Source organism: Leptosomus discolor, unplaced genomic scaffold, assembly GCF_034619465.1.
Source record: "Leptosomus discolor isolate bLepDis1 unplaced genomic scaffold, bLepDis1.hap2 HAP2_SCAFFOLD_67, whole genome shotgun sequence".
Classification (NCBI taxonomy): domain Eukaryota; kingdom Metazoa; phylum Chordata; class Aves; order Leptosomiformes; family Leptosomidae; genus Leptosomus; species Leptosomus discolor.
The window spans coordinates 831,259-856,887 of record NW_028237828.1 but is presented as its reverse complement, the minus strand read 5'-3'; the positions used below and the strand labels follow the sequence as shown (position 1 = coordinate 856,887).

The 25,629-nt window shown below is 52.7% G+C and overlaps 1 protein-coding gene across 1 annotated transcript in view; it reads right to left on the bottom strand.

The window, feature by feature from the left end:
* The window catches only part of LOC147412710 (uncharacterized), a 33,212-nt gene extending 7,804 nt beyond the window's left edge, over positions 1–25,408 (bottom strand). Inside the window, exons 1-2 of the mRNA XM_086481102.1 lie at positions 25,405–25,408; positions 22,069–22,695 (exon numbers count right to left, since the gene is read on the bottom strand). Coding sequence (XP_086337228.1) covers positions 22,069–22,695; positions 25,405–25,408 — 631 coding nt within the window. The remainder of the gene's footprint in view (positions 1–22,068; positions 22,696–25,404) is intronic.
* Between the last annotated feature and the right edge of the window lie 221 nt (positions 25,409–25,629).

The following is a 25,629-nucleotide window of genomic DNA, read 5'->3' as shown; positions in this document are numbered from 1 at the left end:
TGGCTCGTACCTCCTTTGGTCACGATTCAAAGATTATACACAGCGGGAACCATCAGAAATCCTGTCTAGCAGACATCTTGGACTGCAACACATTATCCTTGTTTCTAACCACTAACAGATCATTGGTTAATGAATACCTCAGGTCTGGGACTTTACAGGAGTATCCTAGCAGCATTGGCAGTACAGACAATTTGATCATTTATTCCATTTGAGACTTATTTTCCCAAAATAATCATTAGTCTCTCCTACTAATATCCACTAATTAGAATTCTTGATATTCAAATCAAAATGGGAAAAGTAAGGGGACTTCTAAGCAGTATCCTAAAATCCTAAATCTGGTGATTTCTGCAACACCCTGTTCTGTGCAATGTTTGAAACACCCCCGTTTCCAGCACCGGCCTCTCCCAGTGGTTGCACTGCTGTTGCCCTGAGGAAGCGCAGTGCGGGTGGGCCAGGGCTGTGACATTCGGTATGAGCAGTGGGACGACCCCCTGCAGGCAACTGTTCCCGGGCAGAGTCAGCAGCAGGCTCTGGCACCCCTTCCTCCAGAACATGTCCTGGATATCGGGATGAGAAATGCAGGGCTGCATCAGCGCTGTGCAGGCGGGGCTCCCACAAAACACCTCTGTGCGGTGGGTGCTCCACTGTGGGTTGGTTTGTTTCTGTGGGGAGCTGCCCCTGTGTCTTAACTCTGAAAGGAAACCCGGGTTGTCCTGGGTTGTTTGCCTTGTTGTATTTTCCAGAATTGAAGGTGCGGGCAGTTGAATTTGAGACACACGTAAAACCCACCAAAGAACATGTTCTGAAGGCAAAGTGGAATTAACCTCTGCAGTGCACCGCTGTGCGATATTCTTGGGGCTCTGTTTTGTTTAATAGATGCTTTGATCTATCAAAGTCAGGCTGGGGAAACAGGTTTTAAACTGATGAAAATTTTGAGACCAAAATCTTTGTGAATAATCTGGATAGGTACTGCCTGGCAGGTGTCATACCCATGTTTCTGAAGACGTACTTTTCACTTGCTCTTAGTAATAGCTCCTTAAAATGTTTGCTAAACTGCCAAAACTCCCAGCGGTTAGAAAAGGACGAGCTGCCTTCTGATTGAGCCGGATCTTTCCGTTGAAACCTGTCCCTGTTCCATCTCCGTCATTTCTTTGGGTGTCAGAGCTTCAAGCTTGTGATTTCTGTTGTAGGATGAAAGAGGGGCGTCTCAAGGAGTCAGTTTGTGAACAAAACAGACAAACAGCTGGTGCTGGGCACTCTTGTTCTAGTGTCTTGTTAGAAGGCTTGGAGGGGAGGTGACCATTTCATTACTGTGCTGTCACTCTTGTTTGTGTTTCAGGCCTGTTTGGGGACAGACTTCTGCAGTACCCGTCTGGAACTGGGAGTGAGTCGTTGGGGGTAGGGGAGTGTTACTGCCTTTGTTCTGAACATGTTTGTGTTGCTGCTGTGTTTTCTGTTTTCAGTCGTGATGAGGTGGATGTGTTTGGGGTGTCCCTGCACCTCCTTCCTCCTCCGGGAGCTGCAGTGTTCATTGGAACATGTTGGAGTAGACAGGAGGTTTCTCAGCCTGCGCCTGCAAGCTTGTGTCCCTTTCCCGCTGCCGTGTGTCAGGGCTCTTGTGGATGTCTCTATTGTACTAGTGTGGTATTGTGGCAATTGAAGGCACGGGCTCAGGCTGAGGTGAAAGCTCACACTGAGACACCTTTGTTCAGCAGGCACACTTATTTATACCCAGCTGAGATACTGTATTTAGCAACAACCTACTTATACCCAGCGGAGATACTTTATTTAGTAACAAACTTATTTATACCCTCTTGCGAGCCCTGGTAACTGTTAACGTTCCCACGGCTTCCCGCCAACCAAAGCAACCGTGCCTGGCTGGCTTCCAAAGGTCGCCTCTGACTTACTCCTACATAGTATTTCCCTTCCATTTACGGCTCAGCTCCTTTCGGTCTCCCCACAGAGAACGCTGCCCAGATTATCAGGGAAAAAACAGGCACGATGAAGACTCCACAACCAGTCCCAGTGCTCGGTCACCCTCACAGTACAAAAGTGTTTCCTGATGTTCAGAGGGAACCTCCTGTGTTTCGGCGTGTGCCCGTTCCTGCCACGTACACACATACCCTTATGTACGTCTCTTCCCTCCAGATCATGTGAAAGAAGTGTGCAAAACTGCCCTCAGGCGTGTTGCTCAGGCTGCTGCGGGGTGGCCGGCCTGTCTGTGCTGGCAGCGGAAGGGCCCCCTCACAGTTTTAGGGCACCCTCTGGGGTTAATCAGACACGTGCCGTGTGCTGGTGCAAACGCCCAGTAGAGCTGTCGCGTGCTGGCTTCAGAATGTCTCTCTTTCCTTATTTTCATTTAATAAAAACCAAAACAAAACAGGACTTGCTTATCAATGCTCATGAAAGGGACTTAGCCCTGCGTTCCCTACGAGCTGCTGTTCAGGGGTGCCAGGACCTGCCCACCCGCCCCACCAAGCCCCTCCCAGCTGTGAGTGAGCGCAGGTCTCACTGCTGCAAGCTGGGGTGCCCCTGGGGTAACAAGGCGCAGGCACAGGGAGGGCAGAGCTCGCTTGCCCGGAGGAGAAGCGCGGGAACAAGGGGAAGAAAGCGAGTGCCTTCCGCTGTGTGAGAGAGTGACATTTCCCAGCACCCACTGCACTGGAGAGCTGGAGCAGACACTGGCAGCAGCACTGAGCTTGTAGGTACTGCGGGAGTTTAAAAGACAAGTCAGCTTCAAAGTGCCCGTGAGGTGGAAGAACGGGGTGAGATGAGCTGTGCTGTTGCTGTGTTTCCTCCCACATTTCTGAGTAGCTCGGAGCGTGAACCTGTCCCCCAGTCTCCCCTGTCCTGGCCTCATAAATGTAGAGGAGCAGTTGGCAGAGCAGACTTTGGGGTCTGCTGATGCTGCTGCCTCCTGACTGTGAGAGGGAGAGAAAATGGGATTCTGAGGGAAGAAGAATCACCTAAGGCGAACTGCAGAGGAAGTCAAGCAACAAGTAAGCTGATACCCAGACGCTTAAAGCTGGCCACCTGCTGTATTTCACCATGGCAGGGATTCCAACAGCACAACCTTTTACCTTGGATTGAAGATTCTTTTTTTCTTAGATGTCTGAAAGAAGGTAATCTACAGCTGTTTGATGGATTTCCACTGACAGCTGAGGATTTAAAAGACTCCACCCTCTAAACTACATGTGACAGAACACTGAACCAATAAACTGCTGCTTAAAAGTAGAAATGGGAAAAAAATAGGAAAAGCTCTGATAGATTGACACCCACTGAAAAACAAATTTATTTCAGGAAAACTGTAAACAATATATACACAACAAGCTTAAAGGGGTTTCTCCTCTTGCTTACAGGAATGTACGTTCTTTTTGCTGATGTGCCAACACTCCCAACAGTTTTGACGTTACCCGCAATCGGTGCCCCTGGTGATATCACCATCCTTGGCCATGACTCTCCCAGAGCCGTACGTACTTTCCTGCTGTCTCTCCAGGTACAGTCGTGACAGCACCCTCTGGGTGCTCCTGTCTCTTGAACTGTGATGTGTGTACTTCTCTCTGGCCATTACTGAGCTCCATAGTTTTGTTTCCATCTCTGCATTAAAGAAATGTGTAGAAGTATTTAAAAAAAAAATAAATTAAGGACTATATATAGGCTTCAGCTTAATCTCAGAAAAAACATTCAATATGCAAGCCTAAATGAAGGAAGAACTTAAAAATACGATGTTTGTGTAAAGCCTGTTAAGTGTCATCCCAGCTGGCTGGTACTCAAAAACCTGTTTCTGCAAAACTGACCTGACTTCTTTATACTTGAGAGCCTCTACCACACCTCTTCTGCACTAAGTCTATTGCTGCAGCAGGCCAAGCAGAGTGTAAACTGTGATGCTTTGAGCGCTCTCAGTTATCAGCTGTCCGTCAGACCTGCCTGCCGCACCACCTTGGTTCTCCCATGTTCTCACAAGCGAGAAAAATCCCTCAGATTAGGGTAGGAGGAAATACACATGGCTATTCAGCCTTTATGTCTCCTCCAAGCTATCAAAAACCATCAAAATCCAACTTTCCAGCAGTACATCCATGTTTACAGTGCAGTATGTTCCAGTGTGAACTTCTCGAGCTGGCTCTGTCACCACACCCTGCCTCTGTCAGTGAGCCCAAACTGCTCCTCTCCCAGCAGCAGCCTCGGGCACCTGAAGAGGTAAAGCCGCTGGATATGAACAGCAGCGCTGTCTGGAAAGACACTTTCTTCTTGCCCATCCCTAAATAATTCTTCATAGTTTGATCAGGGAAGGTAATTTCTTTCTTGCCATCAGGAAATGCTTCTCTGAAGTGTCTTTGGGGACAATATGCTGATTTATGCAGGTGTGTATCTGGGCAGCAATTCTGAGGAATGGCCGGGTTGGCTGATTTCTTTCCCATTCGTCCGTTTGGAAACTGCAAGACCTCTAAGCCGTCAGAGTATGTCTGAGCTTCAGCATAATAATAACTCTGCAGAAACCAGTTCAGATTTGACATAACTGGTGAGAAATTTTATATGCGTGTGTCCACGTCTGCCTAAATACCGATAGAAAAATGCAGAAGACGGAGGGTATCGCCGCTGTTGGATCAGGCGTAACTGCTTCACACCCCACTGAAGAAGGTCGTAGTTACGGTCTGCCCCTCAGGACCCGCTTTTTTCCATGTCCCACTGGGGAAAAACAGGGGCTGAGCCGCATTTTTCCCAACCTTTTCAACCGAACGAGTACATTATGGAGAGGTCAGCATCGAGCCATCGCACTCACCTGCTCTTTCCTCTTTCACAGCTCTGCCCTGTGGAGTTTCAGAGGGCCAAGCTCTCATTTCTGGCCGTGTCTCCTCGCTGTCTGCATATGCAGGTCCAGGTGGTGGTGACCCATGAGCTTCATTAGGAGAGGTGTCCTGAAGTGACACCGGGCATGGAGCATAACCTCAAATCAAGCTTTGTCTTTACACACGATTTCTTTCCTAGGCTGACAGGTATTTTAGGAAACCAGGAGCATCAGGGGAGGAAGATAAGGCTGGGAAGGCATAAACACAATCCGGGTTTTATGCAACTCCAGTGTAATTGAAGCGGTGAGACAGACGGAGACCCAGCAATAACGGGGGGTCTGTGGTCAGCTGTAGTCCGGACCGAGGCAGAATTCAGTGGTGTGTTGTAGCACGGTGCTCTGCTGCCTTGAGTCGTCCACATCAAGGTGTGAAGCAACTGATGAAGGCTCCTAAAGCCTGAACGCTGCCTGCAGCAAGGAACCGCAGAATTAATTCAGCTGTTCACAAGGTGCTTGTGCCTGGACAGTGACCGTCTCAGCCGAGCGCTCGCTGAGTTAAGCAATAAACTCACTTCTGTGTCTCTGTCCCCTCCTGTCCCTCCGTGTCCCACGTGTGTCACTCCCCATGTCCCCAACCAGCTTTTGATTGCAGGGCTCTGTGTGTGTGTATGTCTGGGCCCCCCCTCATTCTGTATTGGAATGGTTGGTGACCACCTGATACCCTGGATAACGGGGAAAAATGCCCACGGCTCGAGACTGTTCATTCTGACACCATTTTGCAGCTCCTGTTGTTTTGTAAGCGGGAGAAGCAGCGGGATGAGGTGCCCTGGGTGCAGCTGGTTTCACGTGACGAAATATTGATGCGATCCAGCAGAGATGGGAGTCAGTGTGGAGAGATTCAAATGGCTCTTCCTGAGGTGAGCTCTGGAGTGCAGCAAGGATTGCTGCGCTGCTGCTCTGCTGTGTGCAGGGCTGTGGCGTTAAAAGCTTCAGAGTGAGGAGGAGGAAGATGGGGAAAGGCTATGGGTGCTAAAAGGCAGGCTTGGAGCCTAAAAAGGAGATGTGGGCCCTACAAATGGGGCTTTCCAGCCTAAAAATGGGTCTTTGGGTGCTGAAATTGAGGCGTTGGACATGAAGAAAATGAGGCTTTGAGCCCTAAGGGAGAAGCTTGTACACTAAAAGGAGGGTTTGGACCGTAAAAATGCGTCTTTCAGAACTCAAACTGAGACTTTGAGCCCTAAAAGAGGGATTTGGACCCTCCAAATGCGGGTTTGGACTCACAATGCAGCTTGGGCCCTAAAAATGCCTGGCAGGATCCTAAAAACGAGGCTCTGGAGCCTGAAAGTGAGATTTTGCAAGTCAAGCTGACCTTTTGGACCCTAAAAATGAGGCTTTGGACATGAAGAAAATGAAGCTTTGTTCTCTAAGGGAGGAGTTTGTACCCTAAAAGGAGGGTCTGGAGCATAAAAATGAGGCTTTGGGGACAAAAAATGGCACTCCGAGCCGGGCGGGAGCAGGGCAGGGACAAAACTCAGTGCCTCAAGTGGGGCAGGAGCAAAGCTAGCCACCCTGATTTGGGCAGGGGCATAAAGAGCCACCGGAGCAGGGCTGGAGTAAATCCAGGCAGCCTGTGTGGAGAAGGGGCAAAAGGAGCCTCCCCAAGCAAGGGAGGGGAAGAACCGAGGGGGACACGATGAGCAAAAGGCGCCCGAGCAAGGCTGTGGCCAAACGGGATGCCCCAGCAGGGGATAAAAAGAAGAAAGTCTCCCCGGGTGGAGCAGGAGCAGAACGAACTGCCCTGAGCTGAGCAGGAGGAAAACCAACTGCTCCGAGTGGACACTGGGAAAACTGGATGACCTCAGTTTGGGGCAGGGGCCAAACCGGCCAGTTCAAGTGGGGCAGGAATAGCAACCAGCTGCCTCGTCGGGGCAGGAGCAAGACTCACTGCCCGCGGAGCAGGAACAAGGGGTTGGAGCAGACGTCCCGAGCGGGGACAGCCCAAAGCTACACAGGCCAGGCCGGGCAGGAACAAAACTGCCTCCAGGCACCGCGAGCGGGGATCTGGCTCGACAGAGAAGAAAACATCAAAGGAAAAACCCATGGAGACCACCAAAGAACCAGAGCCTCCCGCTTTCCTTAGTATTGCAGCCAGCAGGGAAGTACCATGTGAGACTTCTGGTAGCGTGGAAGTAGAAGCCCTGACCCCAAAGCCTTCCAGGTCAGGGCAAACCAGAGGGCAGTGACTGTGGCTGCAGGAAATCAGCGAGATCTGCAAAGGTGCTCTTGGTAAAAGCCTGGTGTCAGAGGGCCTGCTGACATGCCTGCACGCTGGTGTGGACAGAGGTGGATGGCTTTGGTCGTTCGTTTACAGCCTGAACTGCAAAAGCCTGGCTGGAGTGGGTGGAAAAGCCAAAGTCCGTGTTTAAGGTGGAGTTTGAGGACTGTGTGATGGGAATGCTGGGCCTGGTCACCTGAGATGCTGGGGGCAGGTGGAGGTGATGGATTCCACGGTCCAGGGCAGGTCTTCTGGAGTCCTGCTGTCTGTGTTCCTACTTACTTCAGAAACTTAACGTCTCCCCTTTTGTCCCTCACGGTCTGAGAGGCAGCTTTTTGACTGAAGGCTCTGTTGGTTCATTTGTCAGCCTGCTGACAGAGGGATGCAGGAGCTCTGTCATCTGTAACCCTGAACAATTCGCTTGTTGCTATGGAAACAGCTCTTGTGGTTGTGAGCGGAGTTCACAGTCCTGTGAGAGGCAGATGGGTGTGCTTTGGTGGTGAGCTTTGCTGCAGGTGGTGAGCGAGAACCCTTTACCTCGTGGAAGTATAAATTTGAGATAATTTCTGGAAGATTTCAGTGAGACGTCTTGAAATGTATTTTTCTGATTAGTAGAGCTATAGGTGTAACTAGAACAGTCAGAAAAGAAAAAGATATTTCTGACTTAGGGAAATTGATTAGTGTAAATCTCCTCATCTCTTTCTCTTCTTTTCTACCTCAAGAGATCCTGGCTTTAGAGGTAGTATAAAGACCGTGGGCGAGGAGGAGCTAGTGGCCAATATCATCATTATCCAGGTTAAAATAAACAAATAAATAATCTGTAACACTTTCAGGAATGTCAGGCATCACGAGTTGCGGTATTGAAGGGGTACACAAGTTCCTTCTGAGCCCACATTGTCTGGGTGCCTTTTCTAAAAATGAGAAAAAAAAAATTTCTGCCTTCATCCCTGGAAAAACAAGCTCTGGAAAAGGCAAATCCTCAAATCAAAAAAAAGTGGCCTTTTTCCCGAAGTAGACCAAGTGGGAACAAAAACTGGAAAAAAGCCATTTGGTTTCGGTCGAGTTGCGGATTAACACTGTCCAAAGCTTTAGTTAGGTCAGTGTGGTAACTGAAGCGTGAGCTCTCTTCATTGCAGCCCAGTGAACTGCATCCAACACTCAAATAATCACAATTAGTCAGAATTCCTGAAAATTACCGACCCCACTGGGCTGAGCCATGTTCTGGGTACCTGTTGCTTGTATACCAAAGTAGTTCCTTTGAGATCTTTCCTGGGTTACACTACTATAAACAGATTTAAATTACATTATTTACTCCCTTTAAAAAAAGGTGCAATATTTACCCACTCAAGAGGTGGTGAAGAGGGTTACTTATATTTTGAGAGCACTTTGCAAGCAGCATTTAACGTTCTGTGTAGGTGTTCAGTCATCCTAAACAGAATTAGACTAGAAAGAATGATCTCTCTGCCCGCTTGGAGAGATTGCATATGGAGGAAGATTAAACAATTTTCTAATATTGACAAATAATTGTGATAAATATCTAATTTTTCCATTGTAGAGACAAGATGTTTAAACTGTTCATATGCACTGTGAAGAAATTAAATGTATTGGAAGAATAATTAATGATTACAAATGCATTAAAACTTAGCAAGGCTCCACAGAATTGCTTTTCCATTATCTAACTTTCCCGGGATGCTGGGTGAATAAAAGCAGAGACATGTTTTTGTTTGTTGGTTTTGGGGTGTTGTTCCCCGCCCTCCCCCCCACTAGGGCTGTATGCTTTAGTGTGGTATATTTTGGAGTAAATGGTGCCAGAACAAATACAAAGCTAATTCCCACCCCAAAGCATCAGGTTTTAGAATATCCCCAGAAGATTGAATCATTTGACATTTTTCTTCTCGTTTGAATTGTTGTTGTTTTCTTTCTGGTGTAAGGACTTGTGTGTGAGGTTTATTTACGGGGTTTATTGTCCTTTTTTGTTTGTTTCCCTCGCAGAACAGACACATTTCCTGTATGAATCTGTGCAGCGAACAGAAGTCACCAGTCTGACATTGATTTTTTCCCTAATTTTAATGTATGCAGCTGATGTAATCCATGTGTACTGACTGAGGAAGGCAGAGGCTGCAGTGTACGTTCTCCTCACAAAGCTGGATTAACATATACTAGTTTGGTGCTTACAGTGTGTTTGCGCTGCTTCTTTCCCAGACTCATCCCAGAAGGGTTTGGGCTGGAAGGGGCCTCCAAGGCCACCCAGTGCCACCCGCTGCCCTGGGCAGGGACACCTCCCACCAGCCCAGTCGCTCCCAGCCCCGTCCAGCCTGGCCTGGAGCCCTGCCAGGCAGGGGCAGCCCCAGCCGCTCCGGGCAGCCTGTGCCAGCGCCTCGCCGCCCTCCCGGGAAGAGTTTCCTCCCCGCATCTCACGGGAGGGAAGCGCCCCGCAGCCCCCGGCCCCGCCGCTGTCCCGCAGGGCAAACGCCCCCGCAGCGGCCCCGGCCCCGCGCCCGGCGCCCCGCTCCGGTCGGAGCCGTTTCTGCCCGCGCTGCCGGTGCCACCGGGAGCGCGGCCGCGCAGTTCCCTCGGCTCGGGGCCGGCGCCGTCGGGCCCCAGGGGGCCGCGGGAAGGGGCTGCCAGGCCGGGCGGCGGTGCCGCCGCGGGGGAACCCCCAGAGCGCCCGGCCCGGCCCCGGCCCGGCCGTGCCTCGGCCGAGCTGGGCTCTGCCCACGGGGCGGGGGGAGAGAGCCCGGGAAGGGGCAGTGTCCTCCTTCCCTCTCATGCCGCTTTCGCCGCTCCTGCTCCTTCCCCCGGCCACTCCTTGCCCTCCTCCGGGGGGGCCAGAGCGGCAGGACCCGGGTGACAGGGCCAGAGCCCCTTCCCGGAGGGGCCCGGGTGGCGAGCGGAGCGGAGCGGGGCGGGGAGGTCGGGGCGAGGGGGCGGGGAGCCGCGGGGCCGCCGACTGCGGTGCGGGGGAGAGGGGGCCGACTGCTCCCCCCTCCCGCAGGGAAACCAGTGCCGGGGACACGGGGCGAGGAGGGGAGAGGGGGAGCGCCGCTCTCCCGGGCTCCGCCGCTGCAGTGGCCCCCGCGAAAATCAAGTCCCGGAGCTGTCTCGGGATGGGGCGCGCAGCAGCCCACCCACCCTCCGCGGCCCGGCCCGGCCCCCGGCCGTTGCCCCTCGAGACATTTCCCGGGCCGGCCCGGGATAATCGACGGTGGGGCCCGGACGAGGGGACGAGCGGGCGGGGAAGCGCCGCTGCCGCTAAAGCTCGTCACAGCGGAGCGCCGGGTCGGCACGACAGCGCCGGCGAAGCGCTGCCAGCGGGAGGGGAGAGCTTCGGCCGGCAAGTCGCGGCCGGACGGGATCGGGCCCCTCGCCGGTCCCGGGAACGCCAGCGGCCGCCCGGCAGCAGTCGCCTCTCGCTCGGGGGCACCCGCGCCCGTCCCCGCCGCGCCCCCTGCAGAGCTCCGCCTTTTACGGCGGCGCCGGGGGGGGCAAAGAAAAGAGGGGGTTTGCGGGGGGTGCAGGGGCGAGAGCCCCCCCGCCCCGGGCACGGCGGGACCGAGGCACGGCGGGAGCATCCCCGGCACCGGGCAGCCCCGGCGGCGGGTGTCCGTCCGCCCCGCAAACGCCCGGGGAGGGCAGGGTGGGCAGCAGCGGCAGCCCCGAGACCGCCCGCAGCCGTCCCGGGGCGGGCGAGCCCCACCGGCGCTGCCCCGGGATGGGGAGGCGGGGACGGGCGGGTCCCCCCGCGGGAGCTCGGCCGCCGCCGGCCCCGCCGCCCCCCTCCCTCCCCCCGAGCGGCGGGGACAGCCCGGCCGCCCGCCCAGCGCTCGGCTCTCCCGGGGGGCTCCGGGCCGACCCTGGCAGCGGGGCCGAAGGAGCAGCGGGGCCCCGGGCGGGCTCAGGGAGAGCATCGCTCCTCTCCGCACCCGGCCCCCGGCCCGGCCCCGAGGAGCGGCCCCGAGCGCGGCTTCCCCCGCCTCGGCCGGAGGACTCGGGTCTCACCGCGCCTCGGAAGGGGCAGCGGGATCCGCCGCCGGAGCCCGCGTGCGGTGCCGGCCTTGCCCGGGACAGCGAGCCGGGAACGGCCGTGGGAGCCGGGTCCCGCCACCGGCAGCCAGAGGAGCCGCGGGGGAGAGCGGGAGGCCGGGCCGGGAGGGCGCGGGCTGCGCAGGGGGAGAGAGCGCAGCGGCTGCCGCCCGCCGGGGCTCCTGCCGGCCCGCCGGGAAAGGAGCCCCGGAGCCCGGACAGCGCGCTGGGTGCGCCTGACGTCACCCCGCCGGGCTGTTCGCCCTTTTTTCCCCTCAATCTGGCCAAGCTCAGCAGCAGCTCGTACACAGGAGTTACCCTTTTCCTCCAGCTGTCGAACAGTCGAATAATGCTTTGTTGTTACCTTTGTCGTTGAACTACGAATTCCCGTGGATCAACGGCCAGAAAGTCAGAAGAATTGGTGATTCGGGACTTCAGTACCCCTGGGGAAAAAGGGAAAAGGCCGGTGGTTCAGTCCGGATCTTCCCTGTCTGATTCGTTACTATTATTCTATCTGGTGATGTGGATGGACGGAGAGACTCACTCCGAGCCCAAACGAGCCGGTTTATAAACACCACCGCCTGAAGGGCTCCGTTTATACTTTGTCAAAACGACAAAACGGTGGAGACGTGCGGGGACAACGCGACGGCGGGACCGCAGGAAAGGTGCTGTAAAAGAACGACCGGCTTGTTAATCGATTAATGTTTATTGAGTGTAAATATTTGGTAAAGTTTTTAGGAAAACAGGCGATTCTAAATGATTAGACCAGTCAGCAGGGCTTTTGAATAACGCATCCCATTAAATACATCTAAATATCTCTGTAGCGATTGCTTTATTCGCAGGGCATCCCCCGCATCTTTCTCTCCCGTTCATTTGTTCTTCCGCCGCCAGCAGCTGGTTTCTTCTTGGCGCGTTCGCCTGAATATCAGGATCCCCAAATACGTGTTTCTCCCTGTACTTATAAACCGAACGTTTACAGAAAATGCTCTTTCAGCCTTGACATCGGGAGCGGTAATCACTTGGAAATTTCGAGTCGGAAGCGAAACTATGAAACTAAGGGGAAACCGAACTGAGCGTGTATACATTTTGCTGGTTGGTGACTTCTGTTTTGTAGACAGCATTTAATTTAGACAGGTTTGATTACAGACATATTTTTCCCAATAAAAGCCTTTTCTTTCTGTTTCAAATTCCCCCCCCCCCCCCCCCCCCAGTGCATGATTTTCACGTTTCCTTATTTCCACCGGAAAAAAAAGGCGATTATTTCCCATCGCTTTCCCCCATCCATCCTCAATCTCGCTACAAAAAGAACTGATATTATTATCACTAATGACGCACCCGAAAGGCGCCTGCGGGGCGGGGGGTGCCGGGGAGCCCGCTCCGCTCCGTCCCCGGCCGCGCTCTCGCTCGGGGGGGGCCGAGGGACGGCCGAGCTCAGGGGACACGCCGAGGGGGCAGGGCCGAGGGCTCGCACCCCGAGGCGCGAATCCTTTTAACGGCAACGATTGACGTGAATCAGCGAGAGACCGGGCCTTCTCCTCGCCCGGCTCCGACCTGGCAGCTCGGCATCGCCCGCCGCCCCAACCCTCTCCCGGTGCCTGCGCCCAGCGGAGACCAGCCGGGAGCCGGGACCCCCGCAGCGCCCGGGGGACAGTGCCGCGTCCCAGCGCCCGCCCCGGCGGCAGCGCTCAGCCCCGGCCCCGCCGTCACCGCCGCGCCCCTCCCCCGGGACGGCGCGGCTCGGCAGTGACCGACTCCGGCCGGAGCGGCTGCCACCTCCCCCCAAACCGCGCTCGGCCCCTCACAGACACCCCGCTCTCTGCCTGCAAACCGCCCGCGCCAGCGCGCCCCGCGGAGGCGTGCGGAGAGCGGAGCGCTCACGGCAGCCGCTCCCGCCGGCCCCTCCCGCGGACGTGGGGCTCGGAGGGTCCCGCTGCCGTCCCCGCCTCCCGCCCCCGCCGCTCCCGGAGCCGGTCCGCCCGCGGCAGAGCCGAGCCCGGCCGGCGGCTGAGGGCGCCGGGCGGGACGTGCCGGACGCCGGGCGAGTCCCCGCCGGCTGCGGCTCCGCTGGGAGCGCGGGGGCGGGCGGGGCAGGGCGGGAGGGAGGAGACCGGCAGGGCGGGGGCTGGGCTGTGGGGGCTGGAAACGCCCCCGACCAGACCGAGGCGCTGCAGGAGCGTTCCACAGCCACGACCCCCTGTCACTCCTCCGGCCGTTCGGCACCCGAGGCCCGTGCTCAGCCTCCGGCCCGGCAAGTCTCCCCCCGGGGGAGCGGGGACGGTCCCGCAGCTCCACCGCGGCGGGCGGCAGAAACCAGCGCCCCGCGCTCGGCACGGAGCCGCCGTCCTGCCCGGCACCGGAGCGCCCCGGGGCAGCACAGACAGCTACCGCGGCCCTCGCTCCGCACCCTGGAACGCAACAGCTCCGCTATTTCAGTTAGAACTGCTGACAGTGAGGGAGAGTTCAAATCCCTGACAGACAGAGGTGCCTCTCTCAAATCGTCCTTCGCCGGCACAGACCGGCTCACGCATGGGCAGACCAGGCGCCAGCAGGGGCTCCCCGGGGGCCCGCTCCGTCCCGGGAACCGCGCTGCGCACCCCTCTCACTCAGACGGACACGACCAGCGGCAGCACCGCGGGGGCCGGGGCGTCTCTGCGCGTTCGCCGCGGGGAAAGGAGGTTCGTCAGCGCCTGGGCTCTGCCCCAGCCGATGCTGAACCAGACCCGACGGGACCTCCTGGGCTGCAGCATCTCCCCCCGCAGCGAGGAGCAGGCGAGGCGCAGCGGCTCCCGGCCGGACTCTCACGCAGAGGGTCGCGGCGAGCGGCTGCAGCCTCCCCCTGCCCCGGGGGGAGGAACTTGCCCAACTTTCGCTGTGTCGCAGCCCGGGGCTTCTCCCAAAGCGCCCCCACCCTCCTTCTGCCCTCGCAGTCATAACCCCTTCGTTATCCTTGCCTGCACTTTGAACAGCAAAACCAACAGCCCGCGCCTCTTCCACACCTAAGCCCCTGCCGGCTTTTCCTCTGGGCAGGAACAGCAGCCGTCGGCACAGTTGCCGTTTAACCGCCGCCGGGAGCTCAGCCCCACACAGCCGCTGCTCACTTCCCCCCGGTGGGACGGCGGAGAGAATCGGAGGAGTAGAAGTGAGAGAACTCGTGGGTGGAGATAAAGGCCGTTTAAGAGGCAAAGCAAAAGGTGCGCACACAGGCAAAGCGAGACAAGGACTCCAGTCACCCCTTCCCACCGGCAGGCAGGCGTGCAGCCCCCTCCAGGAGAGCCGGGCTCCACCACGCCTTACGGGTACTTGGGCAGACAAACGCCACCGCTCCCAACGTGTTCCCCTTCCTTCTTCTTCCCCCAGCTCTTTACTGCCGAGCATGACGTCACACGGTACGGCACATGCCTTCGGTCAGCTGGGGCCCGCTGTCCCGGCTCTGTCCCCTCCCAAATTCTTCCGCACGGCCGGCCTGCTCGCTGCTGGGGCACTGGGAGAAGCAGAAAAGACCCGGACGCTGTGCAAGCACTGCTCAGCGGGAATGAAAACTTCCCGGGATTATCGGCTCTGATGCCAGCACAAAGCCATCGTCCTTTGGTCATCAAAGAAAAAAAAAAAAAAAAAGAAAAAAGCGCGGGACAAGCTGTTTTTTTCCGCCACAAGGCTTCCAGGCGGGGAGGGCAGGACGGGCTGACCCAAGCTCCAGCCCGGCCATGTCGGAGCCGCCTCACTCCTCGCCACGGCCCGTCCCGACCCTGACGCGAAGCCACCGCAGCCCCAGGGCGCACCCCTGGGGGCCCTGGCTCGGGAGAGAGCGGGGCCGAGCCGGAACGGCTCCCAGACCGCCTGGCCCGCACGGACGGGGCAGCCCCGCGGAAACCTCTACCGCGCCCTTCGCTCCACACCCGCAGCGAAACCGCTCGCCACCCGGGGGGCCCCTCCCCTCCCCGCACCCGGGCCGGGCCGGGCGGCTCCCGCACGGTCGCTGCCGCCGCCTGCCGTCCCCCCCGCCGCTACCCGAGGCCCAAAGACGCCCCTGCCCCGGCCCCGCCGCGGGCACCGCGGCCCCGCCTGCCCCGGTCTCCGGCGCTCCCGCTCGGCCGACGGCTCCTCCTGCCCCGCGGGCACCGGCACCCGCGGCCCGGCCGGCCCCGCGCGGGTCCGCGCTGCGCCTGTGCCGCCCCGCGCCCCGGGCAGCGGAGTCCGGCACCGCCCGCCCGCCGGGAGCCCCGCGACGCCGCCGGGGCCGGGGCCGCCGCTCCCCAGCAGCCCCCAGCGAGCAGCCGGTGGCTCCGCCGCTCTCCGCCGCCCAGCCCGGCCGCCAGCCCAGGCCCGGGCCGGCCCCGCTCTCCCCAGCGGCGGCCCCCGCCGCGGCAGCGCCGCCCCGCCCCCGCCGGCCCTCCTCCAGAGCCATCAGCACCGCTGGCACCGCCCGTGACGTCAGCTGTAAATTCCAGACCCGACTGCCGAGCTGCAGGCATTCCAGTCACAGCCTTGTCAGGCTCATAAGCCTTCACGGGCTGTTGCACCGCCGTCCTCGGCTCCAAGATCCCTCCCAGCACTCCCGCCAGCACACCCTTTCTTCTTGAAGGCTGCCACAAAGGGAACCAAGGAAAAAATCACGTTCAAAAGCCCAACCTAAAGAGTGAGGAGTAAAAGCAAAACCCAGAACTGTTAAGATAATCGCTGTTCAGAGGACAAATTAATGTGCAAGGTGCCTCAGGCACCAACGGTTTGGCTCTTCCCACAACTACCAGGAGCAACCCCGAATGCAGGCAAAGCTCTCAAGGGCAGGGTAAACAGCTTGTTGTTCTTTGTTCTCCTCAGCCCCACTCACCCACTGGTTAGATACCCTTGTTAACTGAAACGGGAGTTCAAGACTTACCTGTTCATTCTCAAAATGTTAAATGCTAAAGGAACACTGTTTAAAAATTCTGCAAATATTCTTTACTTGAAGTTTGTGGTTTACGTTAAATAGATGTATGCTGGTGATTGGCTAATTATTTGAAAGAGTTCCAGGCCATATTTATTACTTCCTTACCAAGCAGCCAGCAGACATCTCATATAAAATGAGAACAACAGAAAGCAGGTCAGGGAGTTTCATCTCCCAAACCACAACACTTTGTCTAGGAAAACATTCTGCTCTACAGGCAGAGGAAGAATGAAGTGTTACACACAGATAATTACTGTTTGATCCCCAAACTGCACAAGTAAAACACAGTTGAATTATTGATGAAATGAGCCTTCAGGGTACATGAAAGCATAAAGTGTAAATATTTCCTGAACTGCCAGAAGTTCAGCCATCTGACAAATACCAAAAAACATGGGGAAATGGGAGACTGAACCTCCCCCCCTTCTGTCTGCTCGTAATGCAGCAAAATAGAAACTACAAGATCAAGTTGATGTTCAGCTGCTCGGCCAACAGGAAGGGAAAGTGCCTGTCACAGAGCCCTGATAGCGTCACCTTGACAAAAGCTCCTCCACTGGGTGACACTGGGGTATCATCTCTAATCTGGTACAGTCAGTCAAGAAGGGCTCTGAGAGATGCACGGCCAGATTGGAATGCATCCCGTCTGATAAAGAGGAAAATGAAATATGAAGACAATTCTTTCATTTACAGCCCGAGCAAGGAAACCCACCAACTCACATTAAATGCTGGTAACACTACCAAGGATACAGTCACAATTATAATCTCAGCTATAAACAAACATACTGTCATTCAAAATTTCTTAGCTACGTACAATTACAAATAACACGTTATAATGACCCATGAGATTTCCAATCAACAGAATCGCTGTTAAGCTCCATAAGAGAGGCCACACAGAGTAACCCATTGTATCTTTCCATTTTGCATAGTTAAGACCAGAATGAACTACAACTGTTAAAAGAGAACAACAATCATTTATTAACATACAGCCGAATAATACCAGTCCAGTTTGGAAAACAGGGAGTAGATTGATGTGACATTCTAACTTATTCTGAAGCAATAGGAAAAACCGGCCTCACCACAAGAATGGGACAGCTGTACACACATGGACATACAGAGTTGATTTTTTTTTTTTTTAACAGAACAGTCTAATTCTGTGTTTAATTAAAAATACCTATTGATGTGCATAGGTATGTGCGTGTGCATGCACACACCCACAGGGTAGATTTTTATCATCTCTATTGTGTAGCAGAAAATGGTGCTATTCACACCTGCCCCTGGTTTCCAATGACACACAAGGGTTCTCAGTACCTCTGAAAAGACGCTAAAGTCTCCAGGGAATTCAAGTTTGTGAGAAAAGATGAACCACTTACTTCCCTAAGCTTTCAACCTGTCCCAGGCAGGCTGAAAACCAGTAGCTGTGCGCTATCCCAGCGGAAGGCTCTAACGGCTGGAAGGCTCACATGAGAACAGCACTGCCGCAGGAGCGGGATTCTGGCTCCGGTACTGAGGGAGCACGTTGCAGGGCTTTCCCTTGAGCTCGCTGCTGGATGCTGGGTGTCACGGGAACACAATTCGTTGGCTTTGCAATACGCAGCACCAGGGACTCCACACGATACTGCACAACAGGTTGGATACAGTCACTGTAATTTCAGAAATGCAGAGTAAACACGGCTGTATCCAACTGTGCGAGTACACACTCACATTTCCTGAACTTAAAGTACGGACAACCAGTTTTCCAAAATAAACAGCCACGCTCTCGCTTTTAAGGTACATTTTCTATCACATACAGTGGAACTTTTCCATGTGTTTCTTCATCATTTAGCCCTAATAACTGAAAATCAAGTACTTCTAATTTTTACCTATGGAAAAATAAACACCCAACAGGCTGCAACAACATGTGCGGATGGCCATGCTGCAGTCAGGGAACAAGTGTTTACTAAACTGTATTTTTGTTGGACTTGCAGAACACTGAAGAAAACACAGTATAACATGCAGCTGGTGAGCATTTTCCCAGTCATCATTCCAGGAATGAGGCACTGCATTATTATTTCAACATCTGGGAAAACAGAGAAATGACACGGGAGCTGTGTCAGCTGGTAATTGTGCCTCCAAGCTTTTAACCGTGAGGAGTAACTAGAACGTGCTTTGCAGCAAGAGAACTAAGGGAAGAATCCAAGTTAGCCCAGTTCAAAAGTCTGCTGCTTTGCTCCGGGTATCGTGCTTTCTGCCTGAGGATGCCACAAGTAGTATAGGAAGCATAAACCCCCCAAAAGTTTAAGAACTGTCACCTTGTTCGAGACATCACAAAATGTTGCATCACAAAACGTAGCAACACGATTAAAAACCAGCCCTATTTATTTATTATTCAATGCTTTAGTAAGGCTTTAAAAGCACTGATAGCCAGGTATTCACTGTGTCCATTCACAATAAAAGCCAAAATAGCTGAAAATTACACACATGGGTGGCAAAGGACTGAAAATCCCAAAATATCAAAGAACAGCCCCAGGTAATCCTGATTCTGTTCTTTGTAAGCAACTCAATCACGGCTCAAAAGCCCTCTGCCTGACGCACTACACATTCAAGTATTGTACTGAATGGCTTCGGTCTAATTTCTTTAACTCTGACGTTATCAATGAACTCAGAGAACCAGCAGCTTTAACCAGACACTGCTACCTCACAAACAGGTTGGTGCGGGAGCTGCGTGAGGACACTGGCACGATCAATGTGATCTAACAAGTGAACCTTTATTTCCGTGTTTCCAGTGCAATTTATAACCCTCGACCACACCCAATAAATACTGATTGGCTTCATCGCAAATAACAGCCCATAGTCCAACCCGATTGGCCACATTGCGAGTCATGTTCAAGCCACGTTCACAGATGTTCACACCCATCTTCTTCAGCAATTAAAACTGCGTCATTACTGGCGGCTGTCTCTTCTCCTGCACCTGCAAGATGTTGATGCCCCCTGCACCGGAAGTTGTTTATGCTTTCCGCAGTTCCGGTACGTCCCAGCCCAGGCTCTCTGAAAAGGCTGGATTGTTCACATGTCCCTTAGTTTGTAAATATCCTTCCACACTCAGTGTCTGTCTTGCAGTGAGGGGCCCTAAACCGCACCCAGCATTCGAGGGGCGGCCTCACCAGTGCCCAGTACAGGGGCACGATCACCTCCCTGCTCCTGCTGGCCACACCATGGCTGACACAGGCCAGGATGCTGTTGGCCGCCTTGCCCACCTGGGCACACTGCCGGCTCACGTTCAGCCGCCTGTCGACCAGCACCCCCAGGTCCCTCTCTGCCGGGCAGCTTCCCAGCCACTCCTCCCCAGCCTGTAGCGCTGCTGGGGGTTGTTGTGGCCGAAGTGCAGGACCCGGCACTTGACCTTGTTGCAACTCGTGGAACTGGCCTTGGCCCAGCGATCCAGCCTGTCCAGATCCCTCTGTAGAGCTTCCCTGCCCTCCAGCAGATCGACACTCCCACCCAACGTGGTGTCATCTGCAAGCTCCCTGCGGGAGCACTCGATCCCCTCATCCAGCTCATCCATCAAGATGTGACACCAGAGCGGTCCCAATGCTGAGCCCTGGGGGACACCCCTCGTGACCGGCCGCCAGCTGGATTGAACTCCCTTCACCACCACTCTCTGTGCTTGGCCATCCAGCCAGTTTTTAGCCCAGCTTGGAGTGATGATCGGAAATGTCCGAGTACTTTACTGTGTCACTGTTCATTGAGATAGAAAGTAGGACCATATTTATATACATCTTGCATTCTGAAAAATGTAGAGCCCAGACAGGCTGATAGAGTCAATAAAATGAGTAAAAGAACAGGTGTAGGTGGATATTAAACTAAACAGCTGCAAAGTCTTAGATTTGGAATTGTTTTTTCTGAAGTAAGTATTGTAAAACTTTAGACTTACTGCTATAATTATTGTCAATTCAGGATGCTTCAGTTGCAGGGCGTACACATGTTAATTGGTGATGTTTAATAATATATATTGCCTTGAAGAAAAACTACGTTCACTTACCTTTTCTTTTGCTTCTTTGTTGTTGGGCTTAAGGTTAACTGTGATTGGATGGCTTGAACACTTGTCAGAATACCTTTGTGTAGAAACTGGAGTCAAATAAAAAAATCCAAAGCCAACTGAAAGACTAGACGAGGTCATAAGCTTTGAGCAGGGAGGTTGGACTAGATGGTCTCCAGAAGTTCCTTCCAACCTCGACTGTTCTGTCAATCTGTTCTGTGACAGAATAACTGCATTTAATAAACCTGCCTTAACATAGGTTTATCCCAGTAATTTGTATTTCAGACTTTGTTCCTTGTTTTGTTGAAATTTTTTAACTCATTCTGTTTGTGATAAGTAGAGACACGGACAATTTAAAGTGTCAAAATCCAATGCGAATTTTATTATATTAGCAAGCGAACAAGAGCAAAGGCAGCGCTGGGCGGCCGGGGAGTCTGCGCTCCGCCAACGGCTCGCAACTTCCCGCCTCGTGTAAGCACATTATATACAGTCTCATTTCCTGTATTCGCGATGTCGCAATCAGGGCGATACTCTGCGCATGTTCCTTCTGTTGCTGGGGGGTCTTTCTCTGCCTCCTGGTGGTCGTAAGGATGAAGGCTGAAGGTCTTCCTCGTTGCCCTGTGGGTGAACTTATGCAAGAATGTGATTACTCAACCCCCTCAGCCGCGGGTCCTGTTTACTTTGCCGGATGTCCTTCGGTTGAGCTATCAAGCCTCGCGAGCACATAAATCTTCCATCCATACCTTCCCATACAGGTTTAATGAACAAAACACAATATGCTACCTATTACAATCCCCCCTTTTTCTTTTGTCCATTATTTTGTTCATTGAACCGTTGTAGCTCTTGAGCACTCAAAACAAGGGTTTCTGCCAAATCGGGCTCATCGGATACCGATTCGTACTTCGCTCGAACAAGCATCAGGTGAGCGGCTTCTAAACGGTTCTTAACTATCGTGATAACTTTATTAAAAATACAAGGTCCAAATGCAAGCGTTAAAGTGAGCAGTATTAATGGTCCCGCCAATGTTGACAATAAAGTAGTAAGCCAAGGAGAATGGTCACACCATGATTCATACCAACTTTGTTGGGATTCTCGCTCTCTCCTTCGTTGTTCCAACCCCTTTCTTAGCTCTGCCATTGTGTCCCGTACTATTCCGGTATGATCTGCATACACACAGCACTCTTCCTTTAAAGCTGCACACAATCCCCCTTGCTGCAAGAATAATAAATCCAAGCTGCGTCTATTCTGAAGCACCACTTCTGATAGTGATCTTAGTGATTTTTCCAATGCGTCTATCGATTTTTCTATTCTGCTCAAATCCTCATCCACTGCTACTCTAAGTGACTTAAATTCAGCTTGTTGATTAATAGAGAGGTCATCCCTGTGGTCGCTCCGGTTCCTCCAATCGTAAGGAGGGCGGCTATGGTCAGAGCTGTAAACGGTTCCCTCCTAGCAAGATGGTGCTCGGGGGTGGTTTGATAATTGTAGACAAACTCATTTGAGTGATATACAATTTTTGGAATTATTGCTACTTGTATGCAATAATCTTTGCTTTTATTAACATTTCGGAGGCTCAAGCAAGGTGTTACTCCGATGCTTGAGCACACCCATTTTGTGTTTGCCGCTGGTATTAACCAATCCGCAGGAGCTTCCTTTGTGAGTGAAATACTTACATTACACAAATGTTGTTTTGTGGGTGGAATTGTCCCAACGCACTGTCCTTTTCCCGTTACTTGTTCCAAGGTGAGACCTTGGACCTGATCCTTTCCTTTTTCTCCATAAACATTGTGCAGGGTTTGTCCCATTTACCTGCCTAGCCTTGGATGTAATTCCTACAGCCTCGTAAAAGGGCGGTTTAATGCTGTAACATAGCCAGCAGGAGCTGGTTATTTGCGGGTTAGTCTTATTTAGTATTCGGTAGCTAGCTTGCATCACTTTCCATAGGGTATTTCCTTCTAAGTTTTCTTCTTCTGAGATAGTTATACCGGAGTGAGTATTATTACCAGTAAACTAAGTATCATTGCTTATACCAGAGTGAGTATTATTACCAGTAAACTGGGTATCATTGCTAGTTTCAGTATCATTCGCGGGTCCCAGAGTTTGTTCATGTGTTAGCACGGGATTTGGTCCAATTGGTTCCGGATCATTTGGAATGGTCTCTTTTTTTATTAGTATCAGTCCTCCTCTATCAGTTCCCGGTTCCCAATAACGCATTCCCCAAGTTTTTCCCACAAACCATGTAGGGTTCTGGTCTTGAGAAATATTCATGTATACAAACTGGCAATTTCCAGACAATAGTATACCACCAGAACTATCACGCTGAGGGGGTGCACATCCCACTGGTCCCCATGTTACTGTAATAAACTTGTCATTCCCTCCCCCGGGAGCCCAGTCCGATGCTATGGTTTCACAACCCCAGTATGTGCAATAATAATGTCCTGGTGAATTACAATAGGTCCTTCCTGGATTTGAACTAGGGCAAAAATAAAACCCTTTTAGGTTTAAGCATGGTTGTATTGGCACGAGTTGGCACAATGTGGGAGTAAAACTGGGAGGTCCAGAGACTATTTTTGTCTGTACTACAGCTTGGTCTTCCCATCTAAACAGGGTCCATTTAAAAGGTTCATGCGCGTACGGCTCACAAACAGGGATGCATAATACTACCCAGATTGCCCCTATAAATACGTATCGGGAAAAGTGGTGGGTTTTGTAATATACCAATTGCTTATTCCTACCCCGATTTGATACCCGTCCCCGATTTTTGTCGTTTGCACTCCAGGGCTTCGCCTTTTCGCTACCATCCTTGAGGCAGGATCTCAAGCACTGCTTTACGGTCCCAATCATTGGGTTCATTCCTCCACAGTTTTTTACTCCTCTGCCTCGCTCGTCGACTAGGTTGCTTCGAGCCACGAGGGGTACCGTCTTCTCGGCAGCAGGGGTATTCTTCAGGAGGACTCGTGCTTACTTTAGCCACTTGCCTCAGGATGTATGAACTCCAGTTGGTATCTTTAACTTGGGGTGCGTTGCACTTCACCCCTTTCAGGAACTTCCGGCACTGCCCTCTTACTATTTCAGCGACAAAAGGAATTGGTTCGTTCGAATGGTAACAATAATTTTTGGGCCGAATTCCTTTAGCAAATATCTCCCACCATTCCTCTGATTCAAGAATAATCTCTCCCTGTGATTCTTTTAATTTTAATGCCAATTCTGTGAGTTCCCTTTCCCACTCCCAGCAGATCCAGCAGACACTCTTTGGGGTCTTCCGTTTCGGCAATGGGCCCACCACCGTTCCCGACACACCTTACACACAAAGCACACGAATGGGTAACAGTTAATATACCACACTTGATTTCAGCATCTACATGCCCATCTTCAGTCAGAATTGGATTCTCACTATATTCAATTTTAAAGGTGTTCATTCAGGTCCTTTGAAATTTTATTTTTAGGTCCCCGGGTACACTGGTCACTTGCCACTGTTGATTCTTTACGGGTCCTTTGATTCGGCTGGCGTGAGTCCACCCTCTTTCAGCTGTTCGTATGGAGGTTTCTGTAGTAAGTAAACCAGGATATCCCACTATGGGGTTAGTAAGGTCTCTTTACTTTCAGGTCCCAGCTGGCTGAGTAAAATATACGGATTTGCCACAACTGGGAACCTTGCAAGTGTTCTTTTGTTAACTTCCCATAGGTCATGGACTAATCTATAGGACCCATCAGTTTTCTTTACGGGTAAGACGGATGTATTGAAGGGAGACATGCATGGTTCCAGTAGCCTTGGTTTAACTAATCTTTCAATCTCTGGTTTCAACCCCATCCTGCCTTCTCGTGAGATTGGGTATTGTTTTATTTTTATTGGAATTTCCGGATCCTTGATAGTTACAGTGAAGGGTGGGATATCTAATTTGCCCACTGTCTCCGGAGTGTACCAAACCTCGGGGTTAATTTTTACTTCATCCTCACTCCTAAGGGGACATAATTTTACTTGCAACTCATTATTTTTAACTTCCAAATTAATGCCCAGTGTGATGATCATATCTCGTCCCAATAGGTTATAATCTGCTTCTGGGACCAACAATAGGGATCCCACCCCAAATTTAGATTCCATTTCAAAAAGAACGTCTTTTATTACTGGAACCCCGAAAGGCTCTCCTTTTGCTCCAATTACTTGCATTGTCTCCGGGGACAAGTGACATCCCCGGGGTAATTCTTGTACTGTGGACCTTTCGGCCCCGGAGTCCACAAGGAACTCGATTTCCTGTTGCTGGGGACTTACTTTAATTTTTATCAAGGGCTCAGTCTTATGTCTAGCCCCCAGCAAATAGAGCCCCTGACACCCCTAATCCTCCTTGAATATTTTCTCATCCTGCAGCCGCTTTCTGCATTCCCTTCTCATATGACCCTTCCTCCCACAATAATAACACCCTACGTCCTTTCTCCTTGTTCCTTCCACTCCGGGTCCTGGGTCCGTTTTGTGAGTCGATCTAATCCCACCTCCACGTTGTCCTTCCCGAGCCACTGCTACCATCACCTTTGCCTGCTTCTTAAACCTCTCGTCTTTCCTTCTGACAAACACCTTCTGTGCCTCCTTCAATAGCCCGTCCAAACCTCTGTTCTGCCAATCATCTGTCTTCTCAATTTTTCTTTTACTATCTTCCCATGCGTTTGCTACAAATTGCATTTTCAGCAGGGCCTGCCCCTCCTGAGTGTCTACATTCAGACTGGAATACATTTGGAGACTCTTTCGTAGTCTCTCTAACCATTTAGTGGGCGACTCATCTGCTTCTTGATATTCCTTGAAAGCTTTATTAATTCTTCCTCTCTATTCTTCCTCCCTCGGTAGCCACCCCCCTTTTCTTTTAAAGGGTATAAATTTACCCTAGTGTCAGCCACCATCCACAGACTGGCATATTCACTTTCTTCCAAATTAAATGGTTCCTTTGAGTTAACATAAATGTTTAGCGCCTGACATATCCAATCCTCAAATGATCCAAAACCAGGCCAATACAGATGGTCTCCTCGAATCTGTTTTCCGCCCCAGACCTCTATGCAATAATGGACCATTTTTACCTTATCCTTTCCCTGCCTAGAGGGAAAGTTATCCCAGTGTTTCAACATCAGCCCTAGGGGACTATCGGGCGGTATTTGGGGCAATTTCACATGGGGCCCCTCTCCCATGGGCTCAAAGGGCTTGCTTTTCCTTTGTCCCATCTTCTGAGGCACTCACACACACACACCAACCGCTCCCCTCGTTTGGGGCTCGCTCCCTCGCAGGCTACGAGAAACGCACTACTAGAGGGTCCGCACTCACTTCGCCCTGGCAGGACGTCTCATACACCGTGCCCCAGGATACCCAACCCAAACCGAACGGATTCCCAGCCTATACTCACGCATCCTGCGTCTTCGTTCGGAGCTTCGTGCACAAAGATTACAGGGTTACCGGTTCTCCTTTGCTCAGTGTTCAATTTAGGTTCGTCGGTCGAGACAGAAGCTACCTGAGGGCTGCAGGGGCCGCCAGATGGCGGGGCGCCTCCCCAATGCAGCTGCAGGCCACAATCTAGTCGCAATCCGAGTCACGGCACCAAATTGTGATAGGTAGAGACACGGACAATTTA